Source organism: Monopterus albus, unplaced genomic scaffold (assembly GCF_001952655.1).
Source record: "Monopterus albus unplaced genomic scaffold, M_albus_1.0 scaffold232.1, whole genome shotgun sequence".
NCBI classification, from domain to species: Eukaryota; Metazoa; Chordata; class Actinopteri; order Synbranchiformes; family Synbranchidae; genus Monopterus; species Monopterus albus.
This window is the reverse complement of record NW_018128112.1, coordinates 384,420-403,938: the sequence shown is the minus strand read 5'-3', so window position 1 is coordinate 403,938 and position 19,519 is coordinate 384,420. Positions and strand designations below refer to the sequence as shown.

The window sequence follows — 19,519 nt, the reverse complement described above, 5'->3', positions numbered from 1 at the left end:
GTCAGTCTTTGAAATGAGCCATACTGGTTTGAAAAATATATCTTATAACTTCAAATCAGCAGGGGCATGGAAGAAGTGCAGTGCAGATTTTACCAACAGCGGCCACATAGGGTAAGAAATAAATATAAGGCCTGAAGATAGAGTGAGGAGGGGTGGTGGGTTAGTATAGCAGGGAGGCAACACTTCTATGCAACTCTTTACTTGATTTATCAAGATTTGTGCTAAATGTTAGTTAATGCATCTTTAAATTTGATATAAAAACCATTGTACATTTTACAGAGCACACTTTATAGGCCTGCATCAAAATTCGTATAGTGATTTAGATAGTTTTACTGCTACCCAACATTGGTCAGAACATTGTTTCTAATAGGGGATGTCAATGATTGATTGATTACTATTTCAGTTTGTTTAATAAACTACAAATATATTAACCCAGTGCGGAATAAGAAAGCTATGTGGTGTTGAGTGTCAGGCTGTAGTTTGCTGTAGTACTTGGAAGCAAATGCTGAAAGATTTCCTGGACTGAAAAAAAAGTGCAGCCCTGGGACATTGATAGAAAAAAACTCCCCCTGCCAGCAGAAGATAGTATCTGTATTTGCCATTCAAAAAGGGAAAGAAGAGCAGCTAGCTGTAAACAAAGCAGCTCTCGTTCAACACAGCTGCTGTTTATAGCGGCTTCTAATTCGAGAATATGTCTGATAAGAAGATTCAAATGGCACTGTCATTCTCTGCCCTTGGACTTTTGGTTGTGGAAGAAGAAAGGAAACTGCAGAGATAAAAAATCTTTTAGAAACCACACTAAATGGGTGAAATCATGGATACTACAGGAACAGACTGAAGTGGCATGTCCAAACTGTTCTCATGCACTGATTTGCTGAACTTAACAGCCAATCAGAGTGGTGTCTCTCACTGACGAGGTCCGCCGCCAACTCAACATGCCTAATGGTCTGAAAAGCTGTGTAGGGGCAGTAGCGCAGGACACACTGTGAAGACAGGTGCTCACTGAGGGCCTGACAGTGGCTGATAGCTGACTGTTGGCTTGGGGTGTCATAGGCCTTAGGAGTGAATTTTATCTGGCCAATCGCTGAATAGTGACAGACATCATAATGAACTCATTATTTTGTGATATTTAGTAATTATTTACACACAAAGTGTGATGCAGAAGTATTTATTGGTCAGAACAGTAAGGAAAACATATCCAGCAAAATACACATTTCAAAAACTAAATAGGTTTACAGATGCAAGACCTGTGACGGTTTCTCATCTTCAGCTGGAGTTAATTGGAAAATGTATGCTATAATTTCCTCCTCCACTAGATGGAGATGTTTGTCAATAATAAGACAGATTTTGCTTATTACTGTACTCCAAAGAGAACAACAGAGAACCAGACTAGCAGTAAACAACCCAAACCATGCCATGAATTAAGAGGAAGTGCAGAGGTATGATGAGCAAGACTGGCTGTAGGCAAGTCCAAGCAAGTTTAGCCAAATGACTTGACATTCTTCTTCATCCTGTTTGATGGAGGGTAAAAAAAAAGCAGGGATGAAGGCCACATTATGTATCTGTTTCATTTATGAGAAAAAACATCAGCTCATACTGTAGCTTTGACAGAAAACAACTTTGGTTTTTACCTGTATAGCAGATGTGTTCCATCACCACAGAACCAACATCTCTACAGGCCACTGAAATGAAAAAGAAAACGAAAAACTACAGTCAAAGGGCAGTGGAGCAAAAAAGTCATGTTCACTCAGGCACAACAGAGGCTACAAGTAACGCTTCTGTAATTTTAAAGCATATGTATACACATCACAGCTGAGCTTTTTCTAAGGGGTATTTTCTTGTGTTGTTTAGGGTGTGGTGTTGAGAAAATGTATGAAAAAAGACGTTGAATGAAGGCAGATGACAAAACTTAATTCTCTCAGGGATTGACTTAAGGCTAGAACACAGAACTAAAGATGGAGGCTCAAATTAATATAGCACCCAAATGAGTCTTAAGTGTTCTTGGATGACAAGCAGTGATTGGATTGCAAGCTTGGTAGCTTTTGATGGCCATGCCTGTCAGCCTCACCTGCTTTTTAATCAGTAATTACCATAGGGGATTCTTTGGCATTTCTTAATTAAATTGGACCAAATGCAATTAAAAACCACACTCTCATTCCTTTAAAAGGCTCTGTGGAGTCCTTGTTTAGTTCTTGCTGTAAAGAGAATAAGCGGTTGAGTGGTCATAGCACCATCCCATCTCTCACTGATCTGTACTTGATTATTTCTGTGGTCAAATTAAGTCTGCAGTTTGCATAATAAAGGGCAAGACAGAGTTCAAGATTAACATTTCCACTCCAAGTGGAACTGAAGGTTAAAGGCGTATATAAGCGGGAAAAGTTATGTTATTAAAACAAAGCTAACATTAGAAGCAGTGTAATGAGAGCATGTAGTGAAGTAAAACACATTATCATTATCACAGCACTAAATGTAGCAATGTGTCTTTGCCCATTACATGAAGGGTTATAGTGCGTCTTTCAAATACTCACCATCTAGAGAAGTCCCCAGCGCTCCAGGAGGCAATGACCTCAGACATATCAGTGGTGATTTTCCCATCTGCGGTCGTCATATCATCTTTGGAGTTGTCATTGTAATTGCCACAGGTTCCACACATTTTACTGGATAGGCTGCCGTCAACAATGACATTGACCTCCTGTGAAACTGAGTAGGTGACCCGTACAGCAGATGCCCTCTCGATGATAACGGTCTTGTCTGAGATCTGGACAGAAATCTCACTTGTCACTTTGCTGGGAAGGGCAACTTTCCTGCCGTTTACCTGCATGACATGAAGACAGGGAACAAATAATACAGTAAGAACATTATCGAAAGAAAATAAAACCCTACATCCAAATGATTACTACCATGGTTAAACATGAAGCCATTCTCACCCAGGTCACTTGCTGGCTGTTAACTGTGATAACTGTTTCCTTGAAAAACACATGCACAGTGGCAGCAGTGAGCGATGCCCCTTTAGTGCACACCCTGGCGTCCACAACCACACGGAACCACTGTGCAGCATTCACGTCGCACAGAGATGCCATTTCAAATGCCCCTTGAGCACCTATTGCTCCAGATACGCCATCAAAGGAGCTGAGGAGGCCAAGTTGGCTGACGCTGCAGCGGCCCTGTTTGATGTAACAACCTCTGACCCCATCTCTTGTAAGACAAACTTCCCCACTGGCGCAGGACAGTTTGTCACACTTCACCAGCCCAGATGCCTGGCACACACACTTGGACTTACAGTCTTTGTCCACCACTGCTTCGCCCGCCTAGAAACATACATTGTAAAGATGATTTATCATTCAGGTTGGTAAATGGAACATGTTCCATCCCTGTTCATGTCTAAATATTATGATAAGAATAGAACATTTATCATTTTTTTAATATGCAAACTCTATTTTGCTCATGAAAACAAAGTAAAATTTCATTAGAGTTTTACCGTCAGGTATCTGCCGTCATACATACACCCACAGTTTTCTAAGGCAACACACTGGATGCCATCAAAAACAAAGCCATCATCACACTGGCATCCTTCAAAAATGCTTTCAGGACAGGAAGATGGGTAAATAAAGCTGGCACAGGTTCCACCACAGGTGTCTGCACGTATCTCATAGTGACTGTGGGGAGGGCAGGAAAGAGCTACAAGAGAAAACATTTGAAAGGTTTTGCATGTGTACCTGGAACCTAAAATATAGAAAAAACTGAGAGTTATTCTATAAAGTTAATAAAGTTATGTGCAACTTACGGCAGAAGGAGCTGCTCCTCCATGGCTGGATTTGAACTCCTGCACTCTGGCAGGCCAAAGCGTAGGCCTGTACACTGTTACACAGAGTATCTTTGTTGCCATTTAATGCACACACATCAAAGATGCAATGAGACACATATGTTGCTGGGTCAATTTTACTGTAGCACGCTTTGAAAGGCCCATTGGGTGCATTTATGATGCCACAGGAGTCGGGTTTTCCAAATAAAGTAGCCTTGGCCTGCTCACATACTGGGCACTGTCCTCCACAGCCACCACACACATTCCCAGGCAGGTCCACCACCCATGCCTTCCCAAAGTCATCAACGTTGTTCGTTTGTTTGCCACCAGGAAGTATGAAGTCATCACCAGCGTTCTTGTTGTAGTTGCCACAAAGACCACACATCTTACCCTGGTATGTAGAAGGCACAATCACCTCAACGTAATAGACTGTGTCATAGAGCGCCGTCAGTCCAAAGTCTGTCCGGACAACCACGTTGAGACCTTCCTGGGTGACTTTGACACGCCCATCACCCAGGGAGAGAGGAAGGTTTAGAATTTCATCATTCACCTGAAGGGAGAAAGAAAAACAAAAAATATATTTTTGTTTGAAATTAAGTAAACATGTACAAGCATAACCACCAGGCTCTTTTGGATAAATGCAGTTCAACTCACAGTAACTTTCCATCGGACTCCCTGCTGGATGTAGATGACATAATCATAGACTGCCACTGCAACTGACTTGGTAACAGCCACTAATCCATTTCCATACTTCACATTCCCCTGAGTTACAGTGAATGGTGTCAGCTGGCCATTGTCATTACCACATACCTTGGCCAATACATAGACACAGGTTCCCTGGAAATCAAACTTCCGTCCATCAAAAGAAATGTAGTGAGGGTCACCAGAAGCCACACACTTGCCTTGCCCCTCAGGGTGGCAGCCTTGCACTCCATCTTTAAGCATACAGATCTCTCCTGGACGACATTTGGCCTGTTGACAAGTAACTGCACCATTCTCCCCACAGACACACTGCTGCATGCATTTGTCTTCAGGGTAGAAGACATCTCCTTTCTTATAGTATTGACCATTGTATGAGCATCCACACTCTTTTACAGGTACACAAGTACCCCCACTCAGTATGTAGTTTTGGTCACATTCACAAGATTCTGTACAATTCCTGTGGCAGGTGGTAAGGGAGGTTAGGCTGGCACAGGTGGTTGGGCAACCCCTGGCACACAGAGTATAATGGCTGTTAGCTGCACACACCATTGCTGTGGGAGAGGATGAGAAGAGGGAAAAAGGAAGAAGGTAAAAGATTAAAGATATTTTAAAATAAGATCTGAAATAGGAAAATATTAAAATGAAAACAATAAAAACTCACGACAGAAACTGTCTGTTCTCCAGGAGTAGATGGTGATTCCTTGGCTCTGACAGGCTGAGACATACGTTTTCACTGCATCACAGATGGACCCTTGGTGACCATGATACTGACAGGCATCATACATACAGTCCTCCAGGTAAGGAGTAGGATCCACAATGCGGTGACAATCTCTGAACGGCCCTGCCTTGTCAGCAATAATGCCACAGTACGTCTGGGCTTCGTACACTTTCTTCTGGGAGTCTGAACAAACCTGGCACCATGGCCCTTGGCAGGCTGCAGCACAGCCTGGTACGGTGGCCACCTGCCAGCTCTCCCCTAGCTTGGTTGCATCAGGGGCAATCTGGCCACTCTGCATGGTCAGGTCATCCTGAGCTTTTCCATTGTAGTTTCCACACAGACCGCAGACTGCGCTCTGGTAGTTGCTGGGCAGAGTAACGCTCACCGTGCTCCACCAGTCATAGGTCACGGTGATACCAGCAGCTGTCTCTACTACAGCTGTTCGGCCACTGAGAAACACGACCAGCACGTTATTGTAATCCAGTGGCAATAAAGCAAGCTGCCCGTTGAGCTGAAACCAAGGGAGAGAGGGAGGAATATTTTTAGGAGATTATAGATTTAATAATTCTGTGGTCCTTGCTAATCCGTTATAATGTGCAGTTAAATCTTAGTTTAATTAAGTCTGCCTAGATCAAAAAATTTTAATATGCAATTAAATACATCTGCAGAAGAGCAAGAGGGATGTAAAAATTAGCTCAATGAGAGAAGGCATTATTAACTACTCATTTTAATGAGGCTCTGTCCTGTTTTTATTTTCAGTATTGTAACTACATGCTGTCCCATTTCTTCTGTCTCAGAAAATCTACATAAAATCAAGTGACTGATTACTTTTCAGTCTTTTATCAATTCACCCATATGCTTCACATTTTTCATGCAACTCATATCCATACTTACCAGGACCCTATTGGGGTATTCTCTGCTGATGGTGAGGGTGATGCCGTATATGGAAAATGTGACAGTCCTTGTATAGGCTACGGCATTGCTGCCCCGGTGGTCGTTCTGCACAGTCACCTTGAATGGCACTAGCCCAGGCTGCTGAGAGCACAGTCCCACTAGCTGATATACACATGTGCCCTGGAAGTCATACTTTTTGCCATCAAAAGTGTGGTAGTGTGGGTCACCTGCGGCTGTGCATGTGGCATAACTGATGGGCTTGCAGGCACGCTCTCCATCAACTACGGTGCAAAATTCATTGGCAGAGCAGGATGCCTCGCGGCATGTCACCATTTGCAGACTGGTATCACACTCACACAGGCGACCGCAGGCCTCGTCAGCCCAGAAGCGCTGGCCTGGCTTGTAATAGCGACCCTGATAAGAGCAACCGCATGTTTTAGCTGGCACACAGACACCAGCACTGAGAACGTAACCTGTATCACACACACAGGCCTCAACACAGGAAGCTATGCAGATCTTCTTCTCATCGGGGAATGGGCAGGATGGCTGGCATGCACTGGCACAGTCTTCATAATGGCTGTGTGGCTGACAGTTCATTGCTGGAAAGAAATTAAATTTAGAGGCATTAACAAAAAAGATACATCTTTGATTGAAATACTGATCAAAAGAGCGCTTCTCAAATACTCACGACAATTAAACTTTGCCCTCCAGCCCTTGATTATTATTCCTTGTTCACGACACTGCTTATCGTAGGAGGCCAACGCCTGGCAAAACATCTTCATGTCTCCCTTATTCATACACACATCATACACACAGCTGTTCATGAAGGCCTGAGGGTCCACTTTTCCATGACATTGCTGGAACACACCGTTGGTCTTGGCTGCAAGGGCCCCACAGGTAGCCTCAGTCTCATAGAGCTTAACCAGGTTACCATCACAGGTGGGACAGTCTTTCTCACATGTGTCCCAGCAAGGATAATCCTTGTCCTGGTCAGGTGTTTGCCAGCTCTTGCCAAATTCTATAACTGAGGACACAGCTTTACCGGCTGGATTCTGGAGCTCATCAGTAGTCTTACCGTTGAAATTGCCACACAGACCACAGACACTACCGTAGTAGCTGCTGGGTAGTTTAATGTATAGTGACCAATTGCAGTCATAGGTGACAATTAGGCCAAATTTAGTCTCCGCCACTATATTGGCACCAGACTGGTATAATGAAACTTCACCATCACCCAGTCGTACAGGCAGATTCAGCAGCTCCCCGTTCACCTGAAGGAAACAAATTAGAACAATATGCAGTGTATGCTGCAAACACCGAAGTACTACAGGTCAAATGCATCAGACAAACTAAAACCTTACCGTGACCCGACCAATCTGGTTCTTGCTCATGGTAATGGTGTACCCATACACAGATACGTCTACATCCCTGACGTAAGAAACGATTGCGTTTCCTCGATTATCATTCCTCTCCGTGATTGAGAATGGCACTAGCCCGTCCAGGTTCCCACAAGTCTGGGAGATGATGTACTTGCAGGTACCCTGGAAATCATAGTTGTAACCATCAAAAGTGTGGTAGTGAGGGTCACCCCAGGCCCAGCAGATGCCGGTGAAATCAGGGATGCAGACAGCTTCACCCTTCTCAACACGGCACGTCTCCTTGACCCGACAATTAGCATCTTTGCAGGGATCTATGCAAAGGGAAATAAATAGGGAAATTCATATACTAATGTAAAATTTGTGAAAGAGTATATACTCTGTTATTAAGTTGAGAATAATTACTGTCCTTTAAGACAAAACACTTATTTGTCTTGCCTGTGTTGTAGCATGCCATGATCTCTCTCTTGACCATGCACTTGGTGCTTGCAGGGCAGGAGTATTTTTCACATTTGAGGCCTGTCATTGGATCACAGGTGCACTTCGTGTTACAGTTTTCTTCATACACAACCTCACCAGGCTGGAGAGAAGCAAAAAAACACACTAGAAATAAGTGGTTAAAGAATGGTCACATTACTCCATGCTTATCAAGAAACAAATTTAACTAAGTACATGTTAAGAGAAATCCTCAGTGCACATGTCAACTTACTGATGTCCAACACTGAGGAAAAGGTAAAGGAAACTGTCTTCATGTCAGCATGAACATTGCTATTGGAATTTCCTTTGGCCACTTTGTTACTAAAAGGCAATCATTTGACCATTAAAGTATATGAAATGAATTTTGTATTTAATTTTACCTTGTAGGTTTTTCCTCTCTCATAGCAGCCACACTCAGTCTCTTTAACACACATCTGTCCGTTGAATGCGAACCCAGGATCACATTGACAGCCTTCTGTACAGCTGGCGGGGCACTGAACTATCTCTGTGAGGCCTGGGCAGGGTGCAAAGCAGGCGTCTGCACACTCCTCATAGTGACTGTTGGCTGGGCATTTCATGGCTGGGGAAAAAAAATACCCACAAGATGGGGAAAAACTTTACAGAAGAGCCTCTTTACTTAATGAGAACAGATCAGATGAGAATTTCTCACTTACGACAGAATGAAGTCGTCCTCCAGTTTTTGACATCTGCTCCTGCCATGTGACAGTTGTAGGCATAGGCTGCAATGCTGTTACATAGCACGTTTCCATCGCCGTTGGAAGCACACAGATCAAACACACAGTTATCAAAGTATGGTTGTGGGTCCAGTTTACTATGGCACACTGCAAAAGGACCAGTGGGTGCTGTAACAATACCACAGTAAGTGGGCTTTGAAAAAATAGCCTTGCGAGTTGGGTCACATTTCGGACAGGAATTCCCTTCACAGCCGTCGTTGCACACCACATTAGGAATGGTGACCTTCCATGATTTTCCAAACGCATTCGCATTGTTGGCGAGGCGGCGGTCGGGCATTTGGAAGTCATCTTTTTGGTTACCGTTGAAGTTGCCACACAAGCCACAGACCTTGTCACGGTAATTACCAGGTACTGTGACAGTTGCATGGAAGACCAGGTCATAAGTGACAACCACCCCGTTATCCATTGCAATAACATAACGCATGCCTTCTTGATAGACCAGCACTGCGCCATTATTAAGATTCACAGGAAGATAGTTAAACACCCCATTTACCTAAAAAAAGGACAAGTCTTATTGGTGCTAAGAAAGGTAAAACATATTTGTTGAGCTAGTATTTTTACCATCTGGTAAATGAAGAACATAGGTAAATGAAGTGTCATTGCTCACCAGGACTCCAAACATGTTGTTCCTCATAATGAGAGTGAAGCCATAGACCTCCACAGCAACCATCTTAGTGACAGACACCCCTTTGACGTTCATCTGGGTCCACTCCACATTCTCCACAACAACAGAAAAGGCCACCAGACGGGTGCCTTCCAGGCCACAGCTCTTTGCGAGTGTGTAGGTGCAGGTGCCCTGGAAATCGAATGTTTGCCCATCAAAAGAGCGGTAATGGGGGTCACCAGAGGCGTGGCAGGTCGCATTACCAACGGGGTGACATTTTTGGATGCCATCTTCTACTTTACACTTCTCATTAGGGCCACATGAAAACTTCTTGCATACAACCTGAGAAAAACACAGATGATATAATTATAGAGAATATTATAAAAATCCAAACACTGAAAGTCACAGTGACTAGTATAAAAATATTATTGCTTATTTAAGTAGCCTATCATTTAATATGATACCTGTCCACTTTGTGTGCAGTTGCACTCCTCCTGACACTCCCCACTGGGATAAAACACTTCACCGATGCGATAGTAGCGGTTGTTGTTCTTGTAGAAGCAGCCGCACTGTGAGTAGGGAACACAGATATCTCCGCTGAGCATGTACCCCTCATCACAGGAACAGCCCTCTTTCCATTGACCCTGGCAGCCTACAGGAGGGCCCAGACTCTGGCAAGTGGCAGGGCAGGGGTCTGCATAAACTTCATAGTGGCTGTTGGCTGGACATTTCACCGCTGTACACAGAGGAAACAAAAGACAATGTGGATTATTTTTTCAATTACAGGAGTCATTTAAATTTAGACAAATGTAGGCAATTGTTACAAAGCTACACAAAATCCCAGAGAACTTTTCATTTCTGCCATATTTTGTTCTACTTTCTGCACTGCTACAGTAAGCAATGCTCACTTTGCCTTTTATGTAATTGATTTTATTGAAATGAATGCATTTCTCACCACAGAACTCATTGGTTCTCCAAGAGTACACCTTGGCACCCGCAGACTGGCAGGCAGTTGTGTATGCTGTAATAGCTTGACACAGCACATCCTTTTTGCCCTTATACAAGCAAACATCATAAACACAGTCTTCAAAGTAGCCAGCTGGGTCCACCTTAGCATGGCAATCACGGAAAGGCCCTTTGGGGTCCCGCAATATGCCACAGAAATCTCCTTTCTCATACTGAACCTTCTGGTTAATGTCACAGTCAGGGCAGACTCCTTTACAGCCATTAACACAGCCTGGGATGTCGGCCACTTTCCAGCTGGTACCAAACTCTGCTTGGGAAACGGGTTTGTCACCGTTCTTTGGAATCAAATCATCCTGAGGTTTGCCGTTATAGTTGCCACAGAGGCCACAAACAGCGTCCATGTAGTTGCTCGGCAGTGTAACAAACACTGCACTCTCCCAGTTGAAGGTGACTTTGAGACCAAAGTTTACGGTGACAACAGCATACAAGCCACTCTTATACACAGACACCTGTCCTTCAGCCAGAGTGACAGGCAGGTTGACCAACTCTTCATTAACCTGGAGAAGAACACACCATGATATGTACAGAGATGATATATTAGATATACTATAGAAAATTATCAAATCAATCACTGAATTAAAATTTCAAATTGCTCTTACCATAATCAGGCCCTTGTGTGTCTTAGTAATGACAATGCTGAGGGAATACACCTTGATCTCTACTAACTTGGTGTAGGCAACCACTTTGCTACCCCGGTGATCATTCTGCACCAGCACTTCAAAAGGCACCAACTCAGGGTTCTTAGAGCAGAGTGCAGCCAGTTGGTATACACATGTGCCCTGGAAATCAAACCTCTTCTTGTCAAAGGTCACATAATGGGGGTCACCTGTGGCCTGGCAGGTGCTCTCAGAGACAGCTTGGCACTTTCTTATGCCCTCTACTACCTGGCACTGCTGCCCTGCCCCACAGCCTTTATTCTTGCACTCCACACGTCTGCTACCAGCAACACACGTACACCATTGCTGACAGCCCTGGTCAGCCCAGAATGACTCCCCAACAGGGATGTATCGACCCTCGTAGCTACAGCCACACTGGGCTTCAGGCACGCACTGACTTCCGCTCCAAACAAAGCCTGTGTTGCAGGTGCATGTCTCCACACAGGGGCGTTTGCATTTGGTAGGGGCCTTAGGATCAGAACAAGTGGCAGGACAGGAACTGCCACAGAGTTCATAGTGGCTGTTGGCTGGACAATCGGCAGCTTTAGTGGGAAGAACAACAAAACAGATTATGGTAAACACTTGGGACAGCAATGAGGAAAAAAAATCCATACTAGTACTTTAGCTAGCATTACTTACGGCATTGTGCAGTTATCCTCCACTCTGGAATCTGGATCCCAGCAAGCTGGCAGGCTTCAGTGTAAGCTTCCAGTGACCTGCAAAGAAAATGTCGAAGGCCACCTCCCATGCAGAGATCATATTTACAGTTCTCCAGGTATACTTTAGGGTCAATGACAGAATGACATTTGCGGAATAGTCCATTTTCTACAACTGTGAGGAGCCCACAAAACATGTCACCCTGCCACTTTGCCATCTGGCTGTCCTCACAGCGCTCACACCCACCCACACAGTCATCTCTGCACTTAGGATTGTCAGCCGGCCCAGGCACCTTCCAGCTGCTCCCAAAGGCCAAGGGCCCATCTGCCTGGGTGCCAGAGGGTGTGGTGAAATCATCACTGGGATTGCCATTGAAATTGCCACAGAGACCACAAGTTTTACCAGCATAACTGCCAGACAGAGTGACCTCAAGATACTGTTGCCAGTCATAACGGGCTGTCAGACCAAAAGCAGCTTCAATGACCACAGAGCGGCCACTCTGAAATAAATTCAGCTGGTTGTTGTTCAAGGTTAAGGGCAAACTCCACAGAGTGTTGTTAATCTGCACAGAAGAGAACAAAACGTGTGTTACAAAAGATATTACATTCATAATTCTCATAAACAAATGTTTGCATTCTAATGGCTCACGCAAATATTGAAAACTAACAGTCATGATGCGTTGAAGCATAAACAATATTTAAAATGTATGTAGAGGTTTTGAAACAAAAACCATCAACCGATATTTAAAATGTATGTAGATATTTTGAAACAAAAAGCATCAACCAATATTTAAAATGTATGTAGATGTTTTGAAACAAAAAGCATCTTTTATTACCAGAAACATGATGGCTTACCCTTACACGACCGGTCTCAGACCGAACTACTGTGATAGTGACATCATACGCCTTCACTATGACCCGCGCGACATAAGACACCCTAAGGCTTCCTCTGTTCTCATTCTGGGCGAGGACCTCAAAGGCTGGAAGTTTATCATCCTTTCCACAGTTTTTAGCAATGACGTACGTGCAGGTACCCATGAAGTCAAAGTATCGGTTATCAAAGGTACGGTAGTGAGGATCTCCCATAGCCCAGCAGGTACCAGGCTTGGTTTCCACAGGTTTGGGGACACAGGAGGGATACCCTTCCTTCATCTCACACACCTCATTGTCACTGCAGGTGATACTACTACAGGACAAAGATCCACTTCCTAGAAACCCAGAAAGAAAATAAAGCAGATTCCCACACAATTTCAGGTAATATTTCATGTCTTTATTATAATAATATCTGGTTGAAACAATTTTTTTTGAGAGGTGAATAAATTCAGCTACAACAGCTACAATTCAGCTACAGTGTGTGCACACCTTACCTGGCTGTAAACATTGTGCTGGGGAACCATAACCAGTCATCTGGCCGACACCTATACTGTAGAGACCAAACTTGGAACCAGAGCTGGACACAGTGTGTCTGCTTTTGCCAGATGTGGTGCTGTAGGGCATGAAAGCCCAAGAGAAATCTGTCCCTGTAACTGGCTTCCACTGGACATCGGCCAGGTTTGCACCATCAATACGAAGTTCTGCTGTTGCTTTGGTCTGTGCCACAAACAAGGCTTGATTTTCAAAGCCTTCTAGAGCTTCTAGTGAATAAGAGGTACAGAACTGATCTGTGGACAGGATGTTTATCAAGAAAGGATCATAGAATTTACCCCCGTCCAGTGTGACACCATTGAAGAGCAGCAACACCTGGATGCCATGATCACACTTAAGGGACATTGTTAAAGGATTGGTGAAGCGGAACTCCGTCCTCTGCCCTTTGACCAACCTTATAGTCTGTTCACGGTTGCCTAATTGCACGGTGGCTTGAGTGGGCTGGGAGGCCTGGAGGTAGACACTATCATATTTGGTCTGGTGTTTCAGGGGAGGCACAATAAAGTTGGATCCCCAGCTACTTACTGGCAGTAGCTGCTCATAAACATGGTCACATCTTGAAAATTGCCAGGTGCAAGTGTGACCCGTGAAAACAGCAACAGGGCGTTGGGAAGTAACTTGGGTGCCTGTAAGGTCTTCCTCACTCTGAAGCTGGATACTCTCATATGGCTGAAGATCTATTACCATGCGACTGCCCAGCCGATAGGCCTTACCCTCGAATTTGATTAGACCATATGGAGAAATCTCTATTTTGTTGCTCTCTTTTCCATTTGTCACAGCGAACTCTTTGAAGGAGCCAGCGGGCGATCCTTCAGGTGTAAATATGACATACTCTGTACCCCAGTCAGTGATAGGATGCACCACAGAGGTGTCTCCCGTGTACAACTTGGAACTGAATGAAGACACAGACACATCTGCTGAGGCTTCAATACGCACGGTGTTGAGAGACTTCACAATGCCAGACATCTCAACAGCAGCAGGGAGACTGACAGTGATCCCATCTCCAGTATTTAGAATTTTCTCTTCCTTAAATTTTAAGGTAGGCACTTGCACTACCACTTTAGCATTGGGCTGAATGGCAGTGATGAGGAGCTTAAAGCAAGGAGTATCATAATTTGTATTATAATTCTGCAGGAATGATAGGACAAACTCCCTCCCTGCCCATCCAGCACTAGATGGACCTGACAGATGGGGAAAGAGAAAGGAAACAGACACAAAAACGCAAAAGATTTAATTTCAATTTTTATACAATGAAGTAGTCAGGTACAAAACTGTGCTTCACGAATCTTGTGTATGAAAAAAAAAACCCATTAGGAAATGAATGGGACTATTTGTGCCAAGACAGTCGAAGGATACTGGCAATACAAAACTTGGCTTGAGGCATCTTGGATCATGTACAGTACAAAGAAACACTGACACTGAAGAGAAAGTGACTGAAAAATTCCTTCATTTCAAAGTTAAAAAGCCAGGCTGAATACACTTCTAGAATGAATGGGTTGCCTATTTTTCTTGATAACTATTGTGATAGGGTTAGAGAAATAGTCACTCAGCAGCACTTGGTAAGTCACTTTTACAGAAAATATAACTGCATAATGGAAATATTATCAATATCTGTGCCTTTGCTGTGAAAGGAACATTTTTAGGACAAAGTCAGGACCTGGGGGATTTAGGTTACACTCCTGTTTCACCCATTCAATAAGATAGTACCAACTCAATAGCAGCTAAAGGTAAATGGTATTTCCAACAAAAGCAATTTTCATTTTAGATGTCTATCCATTATGGGCTGCACTCCAAAATTATTCACCTGTTTAACATTCTGGTTCATTCTCACAAGCACCTGGTAAGGCTGTACAACAGGGGTTTTCAACTGATTATGACCCAGAGATCACCACTGTGACTAAGAAGCAACCCGAGGACCTCTGGTGTGTGGTGGATAAACCAGATGGGCACTACTTTAATTCTGAAAGTCACCTCGGCTTTTCTAAAATTTATATATTTGCAGAAATGTGATAAATCACAAACAATAAGTAATAAATGGAAATGTGTTTAAAAACTATATTACTGAATTCATGGCCAAGGATGACCTGCATTGTCTTCATGGACCACCACGGACCACTGGTTGAAAACAAGCATGGAAGTATCACATTGGAATATAAATGAGTAACATTCAAGTAGGTGCTGCCACACATGTAAAAACAAAAAAAGAAACCAAAGAATCAGAATATAACAAAACATACTTACAGCTGAGTAGTGCTCCCAAAGCACACAGCAATAGCAGAGTCCCCATGCCTGAAAGACAGAAAGTCTTCTTAAGTATTTAAAATATATTTAAGTACAATTAAATGCATTGATTTCACCAAACAGCCAACTTAAATCATCTCAGACTTACCTGCTAAGAAACAAGTGTGATGAATTTTTACAGTTCCATCCTCTTATATACTCGGACAGACAAAAACACAACCAATGAGAACATTAAAACCTGAGAGGTATGACTTTTGGGAAAAAAAAATACCCCTCCTCTAAAACAAATTAAGGCAGAACTTGGCATGAGATGTAGGACATTCTGTATGTTTACATGGGTGTGAAATCCAGTTCAAACTGTATAAATGGATGAATCATCTTTTGTTTTTATAACAGAAATCAAGTGGCATACACAGTCTGTCACTTATCTTCAGGAAACTGATCCGAGTCCTTGTGAACCTGTCCTTACTTGGAAACATGTTTTTTCTATTAAGTGAAAAAGAGGCATCAAGACATAAATTAAGCAAGTTATGCTTATTAAACATGACCCAGTTGTTTTTTCTTTTAATCAGCAGACATTCCAATGCCATTGGATTTAAACTCCAGGCAGATTTAGGTCTATTTCATTATTTGTCAACTTTCAACTGGACTGTATATTCTGGTGTAACCAAATAATATTATCCATTTCAGGCTGGGTAAGGCAAGAATGCGATAAGACCAACATCACAATCTATCCTCAGATTTACCCAAGAAACTCTGAGCAGACATCTAGCAGTACAGTTTGATAATAGGGCTGGGTCTGAGTAATATAAAAATATATAAAGAATATCAGATAACATATTGATATGTCACGGAATATACAGCACTATGCAAAAAGTCTTTGGCCATATTTATTTCTCACTTTTTTAAAATATAACTAGAAGACATGTACACAGTATTAAAAAAACAAAAATATCTGGAAAAAACTGCTTCTATAGGCAAAAGTGACGAGTATGTAGTGTATCCTCCCCTTGCACTTAACAAGTGTTGAATTCTCTTGAGCAGACAAAATTGGATTTACTGCAGCTGTGCTACCCCAGGCTTAATTTAAGACGTGAAACTTTCAATTGACTGTTTGAGCTACTTTTGGTTAAGCTGTATGAACACTACATGCAACCGATGTATGAGTTTAACTCTTTGGAAGCTCGCTAAGATCAAGTTTTGGTCACACCGCTGAATTCAAAATGCCAAATATTACAGAATTTGACAAGCATAAAATCACAATTTTGCATCAGCAAGGACACTCTCAAAGGGAAATCAGCGAACAACTAGCTATTCAAAATGCGGTATTCAAGCTGTTCTAAAAAATATGAAAATCTGGAGAGGTCAAAGACAAAAATAGATGTAGAAGGCCAAGAAATAAAAGACAGTCTAAAGAAGAACTCTGGGAAGTGCTAAAGGAAGACTAGTATAATATACCAGGAGATTACTTAAGATAACCTCAAGACAGTTTCCCCAAAAGAATTTAAGCTATGCTAAGTGCAAAGGGAGGTCACACTAAATATTGACTTTTGCTTACAGAAGCCATTTTGCTCCGAAAATTGTTTTATTTTAATATTGTTTACATATTTTGTGTATTTTATTATACCTTAATAAAGAAAAAGAAATGATCAATACAGCCTTGCTAAAACAACAAAAATGATAGTGGTTGTGATGGAGCACTCGTCACTGACCGTGTGTAACGCGCACACACACATATAGTAGCTACACCATAGAGTCAATATTAGTTTACTCTACAACTGTGAGGGTGCGGCCTATAACCTATCATTCCTTCATTCATCACCTTAAATTATTAAATATTTAATCTACTGCTCTGTAGTTTACTATGGCTGCACACTTAGTGTTATATAAGGTATATGTCACAAGCACATGAAGAGTTGAGTAACACATGTAGAGAAATGTTAGATATTTGTTTTAAATGACAAAGGAATATCAGAAATACAAAACAGCGTGAAAAAAACAGTAATTTTAGGTTTCTTAAGTAGCTATGCCCACAGGCTAAAGGGATTAAAAGAGGCACTCCAAGGAAGAATGGGGTTTTCTTCTGCCCACAGTTAGAGGAGGTGACTTCTGGTCAGCTAAGCTTAATGTCAGAACTGAACCTAAAAATTAACTGCTCTAAGTCATTTTTGCCCAAAAAAGAGAACATGTCCAGTGAGCAGCAGTTCTCTGGGCAAAAATGCCTTGTTGATGCCAGAGGTCAGAGGAGAATGGCCAGACTGGTTCGAGCTGATAGAGAGGCAACAGTAACTCAAATAACAACTTGTTACAACCGAGGTACGCAGAAGAGCATCTCTAAATGCACGACAAACCTTGAGGCAGATGGGCGGCAGCAGCAGAACACCACAGCAGGTGCTCCACCGGTGATCGAAGAACAGGAAACAGAGGCTACAATTTGCAAGGACTCAAAAAACTGGACAACAGAAGACTGGAAAAACATTGCCTGGTCTGAGTCTTGATTTCTTCTGCTGTGACATTCGGATGGTAGGGTCAGAATTTGACGTAAACAATATTAATGATAAGGATAAGGATAATCACTTTTATTGGCCAAGTATGTTACACACAAGGAATTTGTTTCCGGTACAGAACCGATCCATCCAGCTTATCCTGTATCAACAGTTCATGCTGGTGGTGGTGGTGTAATGATGTGCGGACATTTACATGGCACACTTTAGGCCGCTTAGTACCAAGTGAGAATCATTTAAATGCCACAGCCTACCTGAGTATTGTTTCTGACCATGTCCATCTGGTACTAGCAAGGTGCATCTAATAAAGTGGCCGGTGAGTGTATATTCTGTACCTCTATTATTTTTGATTTACTTTCAAAACTTTTCTGCCACGAAGCATTTTGTTATTTGTCTAACCATCATCATATGACATACAAGCCCTGCTGAAATCATAGTTTAGGTAAGTGTTTATATTGTGTCCTTCATGGGAGCTTGTTAATTCAAATAAAGATATTTCTTGCAAAGCTTGCAAAATGGGTGGGTAATTCCATGGACCTGATCACTGAACTCTTAACCAAACTAAGAGGCTAAATGTTGGGCTAAACGGGTGGTTTCTGTTGGTTCTGTGCGTCACCCACAGATGAACAGAATGTACAAAAGAGTGCAACAATCGTTTGCAATGGAGAGAAAGTAAATATGACCTGGCCCTCAAAAGTTTGCAGTTGATTTTTTAAAGACTGTTTAAAAAAACAACCTCCAACATTTAATAGGTGTTCATTTGGTGGGAAGCTCTTGGGCAGGGCATAGTGAGCCTGGTTTATTTACTGTATGCACACTGTGTATTTAGGTTAAGGTGTGTCCTTATTTGTTTTTTTTATTGCACTGTAATCAACTCTGGCCAGAGATGACCCTATTTAAATAAATGTACATGGTCCTAGCTGTTAAGAATGGTGCCAGAATTATGTAAAATATATGAGAAGTGCATGTCCAGTGTTCAAATATCAAACTTGGAGGCTGTACAATTTAGTTTAAATAGTTTTATATGTAATCAGACAGGCAATAAACAAAGCACATTAATTATGTTTCTGAAAGACCATACATTTCACCTAAGAACCAGAGTGTGACCTGGACTTTCACCATGGCGATATCAATCTGTCTCCAGCTCTGACTCCATCTCAGTATCCCTCCAAATCACTGTGATCTCTGAACTGTCTTGTTTCACACCAGATGACAGGGACACCCATGATAAAGTGTAAGGCAGAGAAACCACATGTCCAGGGACCTGTGCGGTGCAAGAGTGAAACCTGGAAAACACTCGACTATTTCACAGGATGTTTTGGGGTTATGGGCATATAAATCTTTCCTTCACCTGGTCTGCCTGTATGGTGACTGATATTCCATGCAGGAAGATGTGACTGTGACAAACCTGGATGAGGTATCATCACAAGGTACATAATAATCTGTTTCCTTGAGAATGTGCATAATATTTACTATATGTCATAAGGCTGTATATTTACCTATGACTCAAAACCACTCTCTGCAACTGGGTGCTGGACTTTCTAACAGGGAGGCCACAAAATGTGTGGGTCGGCAGTAACATCTCCAAGACCATCACGCTAAGCACAGGGGCTCCACAGGGGTGTGTGCTCAGCCCATTGCTTTTCACACCGCTGACCCACGGCTGCGTGCCAACCTACAGCACCA

The 19,519-nt window shown here is 42.6% G+C and overlaps 1 protein-coding gene across 1 annotated transcript; it reads right to left on the bottom strand.

The window, feature by feature from the left end:
- Positions 1 to 1,281: 1,281 nt before the first annotated feature.
- On the bottom strand, positions 1,282 to 14,472 carry fcgbp (Fc gamma binding protein). Its single transcript, XM_020620114.1, has 22 exons — positions 14,445 to 14,472; positions 13,031 to 14,269; positions 12,519 to 12,871; positions 11,647 to 12,226; positions 10,951 to 11,549; positions 10,281 to 10,848; positions 9,790 to 10,061; positions 9,329 to 9,667; positions 8,641 to 9,214; positions 8,347 to 8,546; positions 7,928 to 8,069; positions 7,475 to 7,803; positions 6,805 to 7,384; positions 6,117 to 6,715; positions 5,166 to 5,733; positions 4,457 to 5,055; positions 3,785 to 4,352; positions 3,479 to 3,678; positions 2,928 to 3,308; positions 2,529 to 2,815; positions 1,632 to 1,682; positions 1,282 to 1,511 (listed from the first exon to the last, which is right to left on the bottom strand). The coding sequence occupies exons 1-21, from the start codon at positions 14,470 to 14,472 to the stop codon at positions 1,673 to 1,675; spliced, it is 9,015 nt and encodes a 3,004-aa protein (XP_020475770.1). The 3' UTR covers positions 1,282 to 1,511; positions 1,632 to 1,672.
- Positions 14,473 to 19,519: the final 5,047 nt, after the last annotated feature.

Bases quoted from the DNA above. Each gene is read 5' to 3' on its own strand.
- fcgbp (XM_020620114.1), bottom strand. From the start codon at position 14,472: ATGCCTCAAGCCAAGTTTTGTATTGCCA. The intron at 7,804-7,927 runs GCAAGACAAATA...CCCTTTGCATAG, and splicing joins CATGGCATGCTACAACACAG to ATCCCTGCAAAGATGCTAAT. The intron at 5,056-5,165 runs GTGAGTTTTTAT...CCTCTCCCACAG, and splicing joins GAGAACAGACAGTTTCTGTC to CAATGGTGTGTGCAGCTAAC.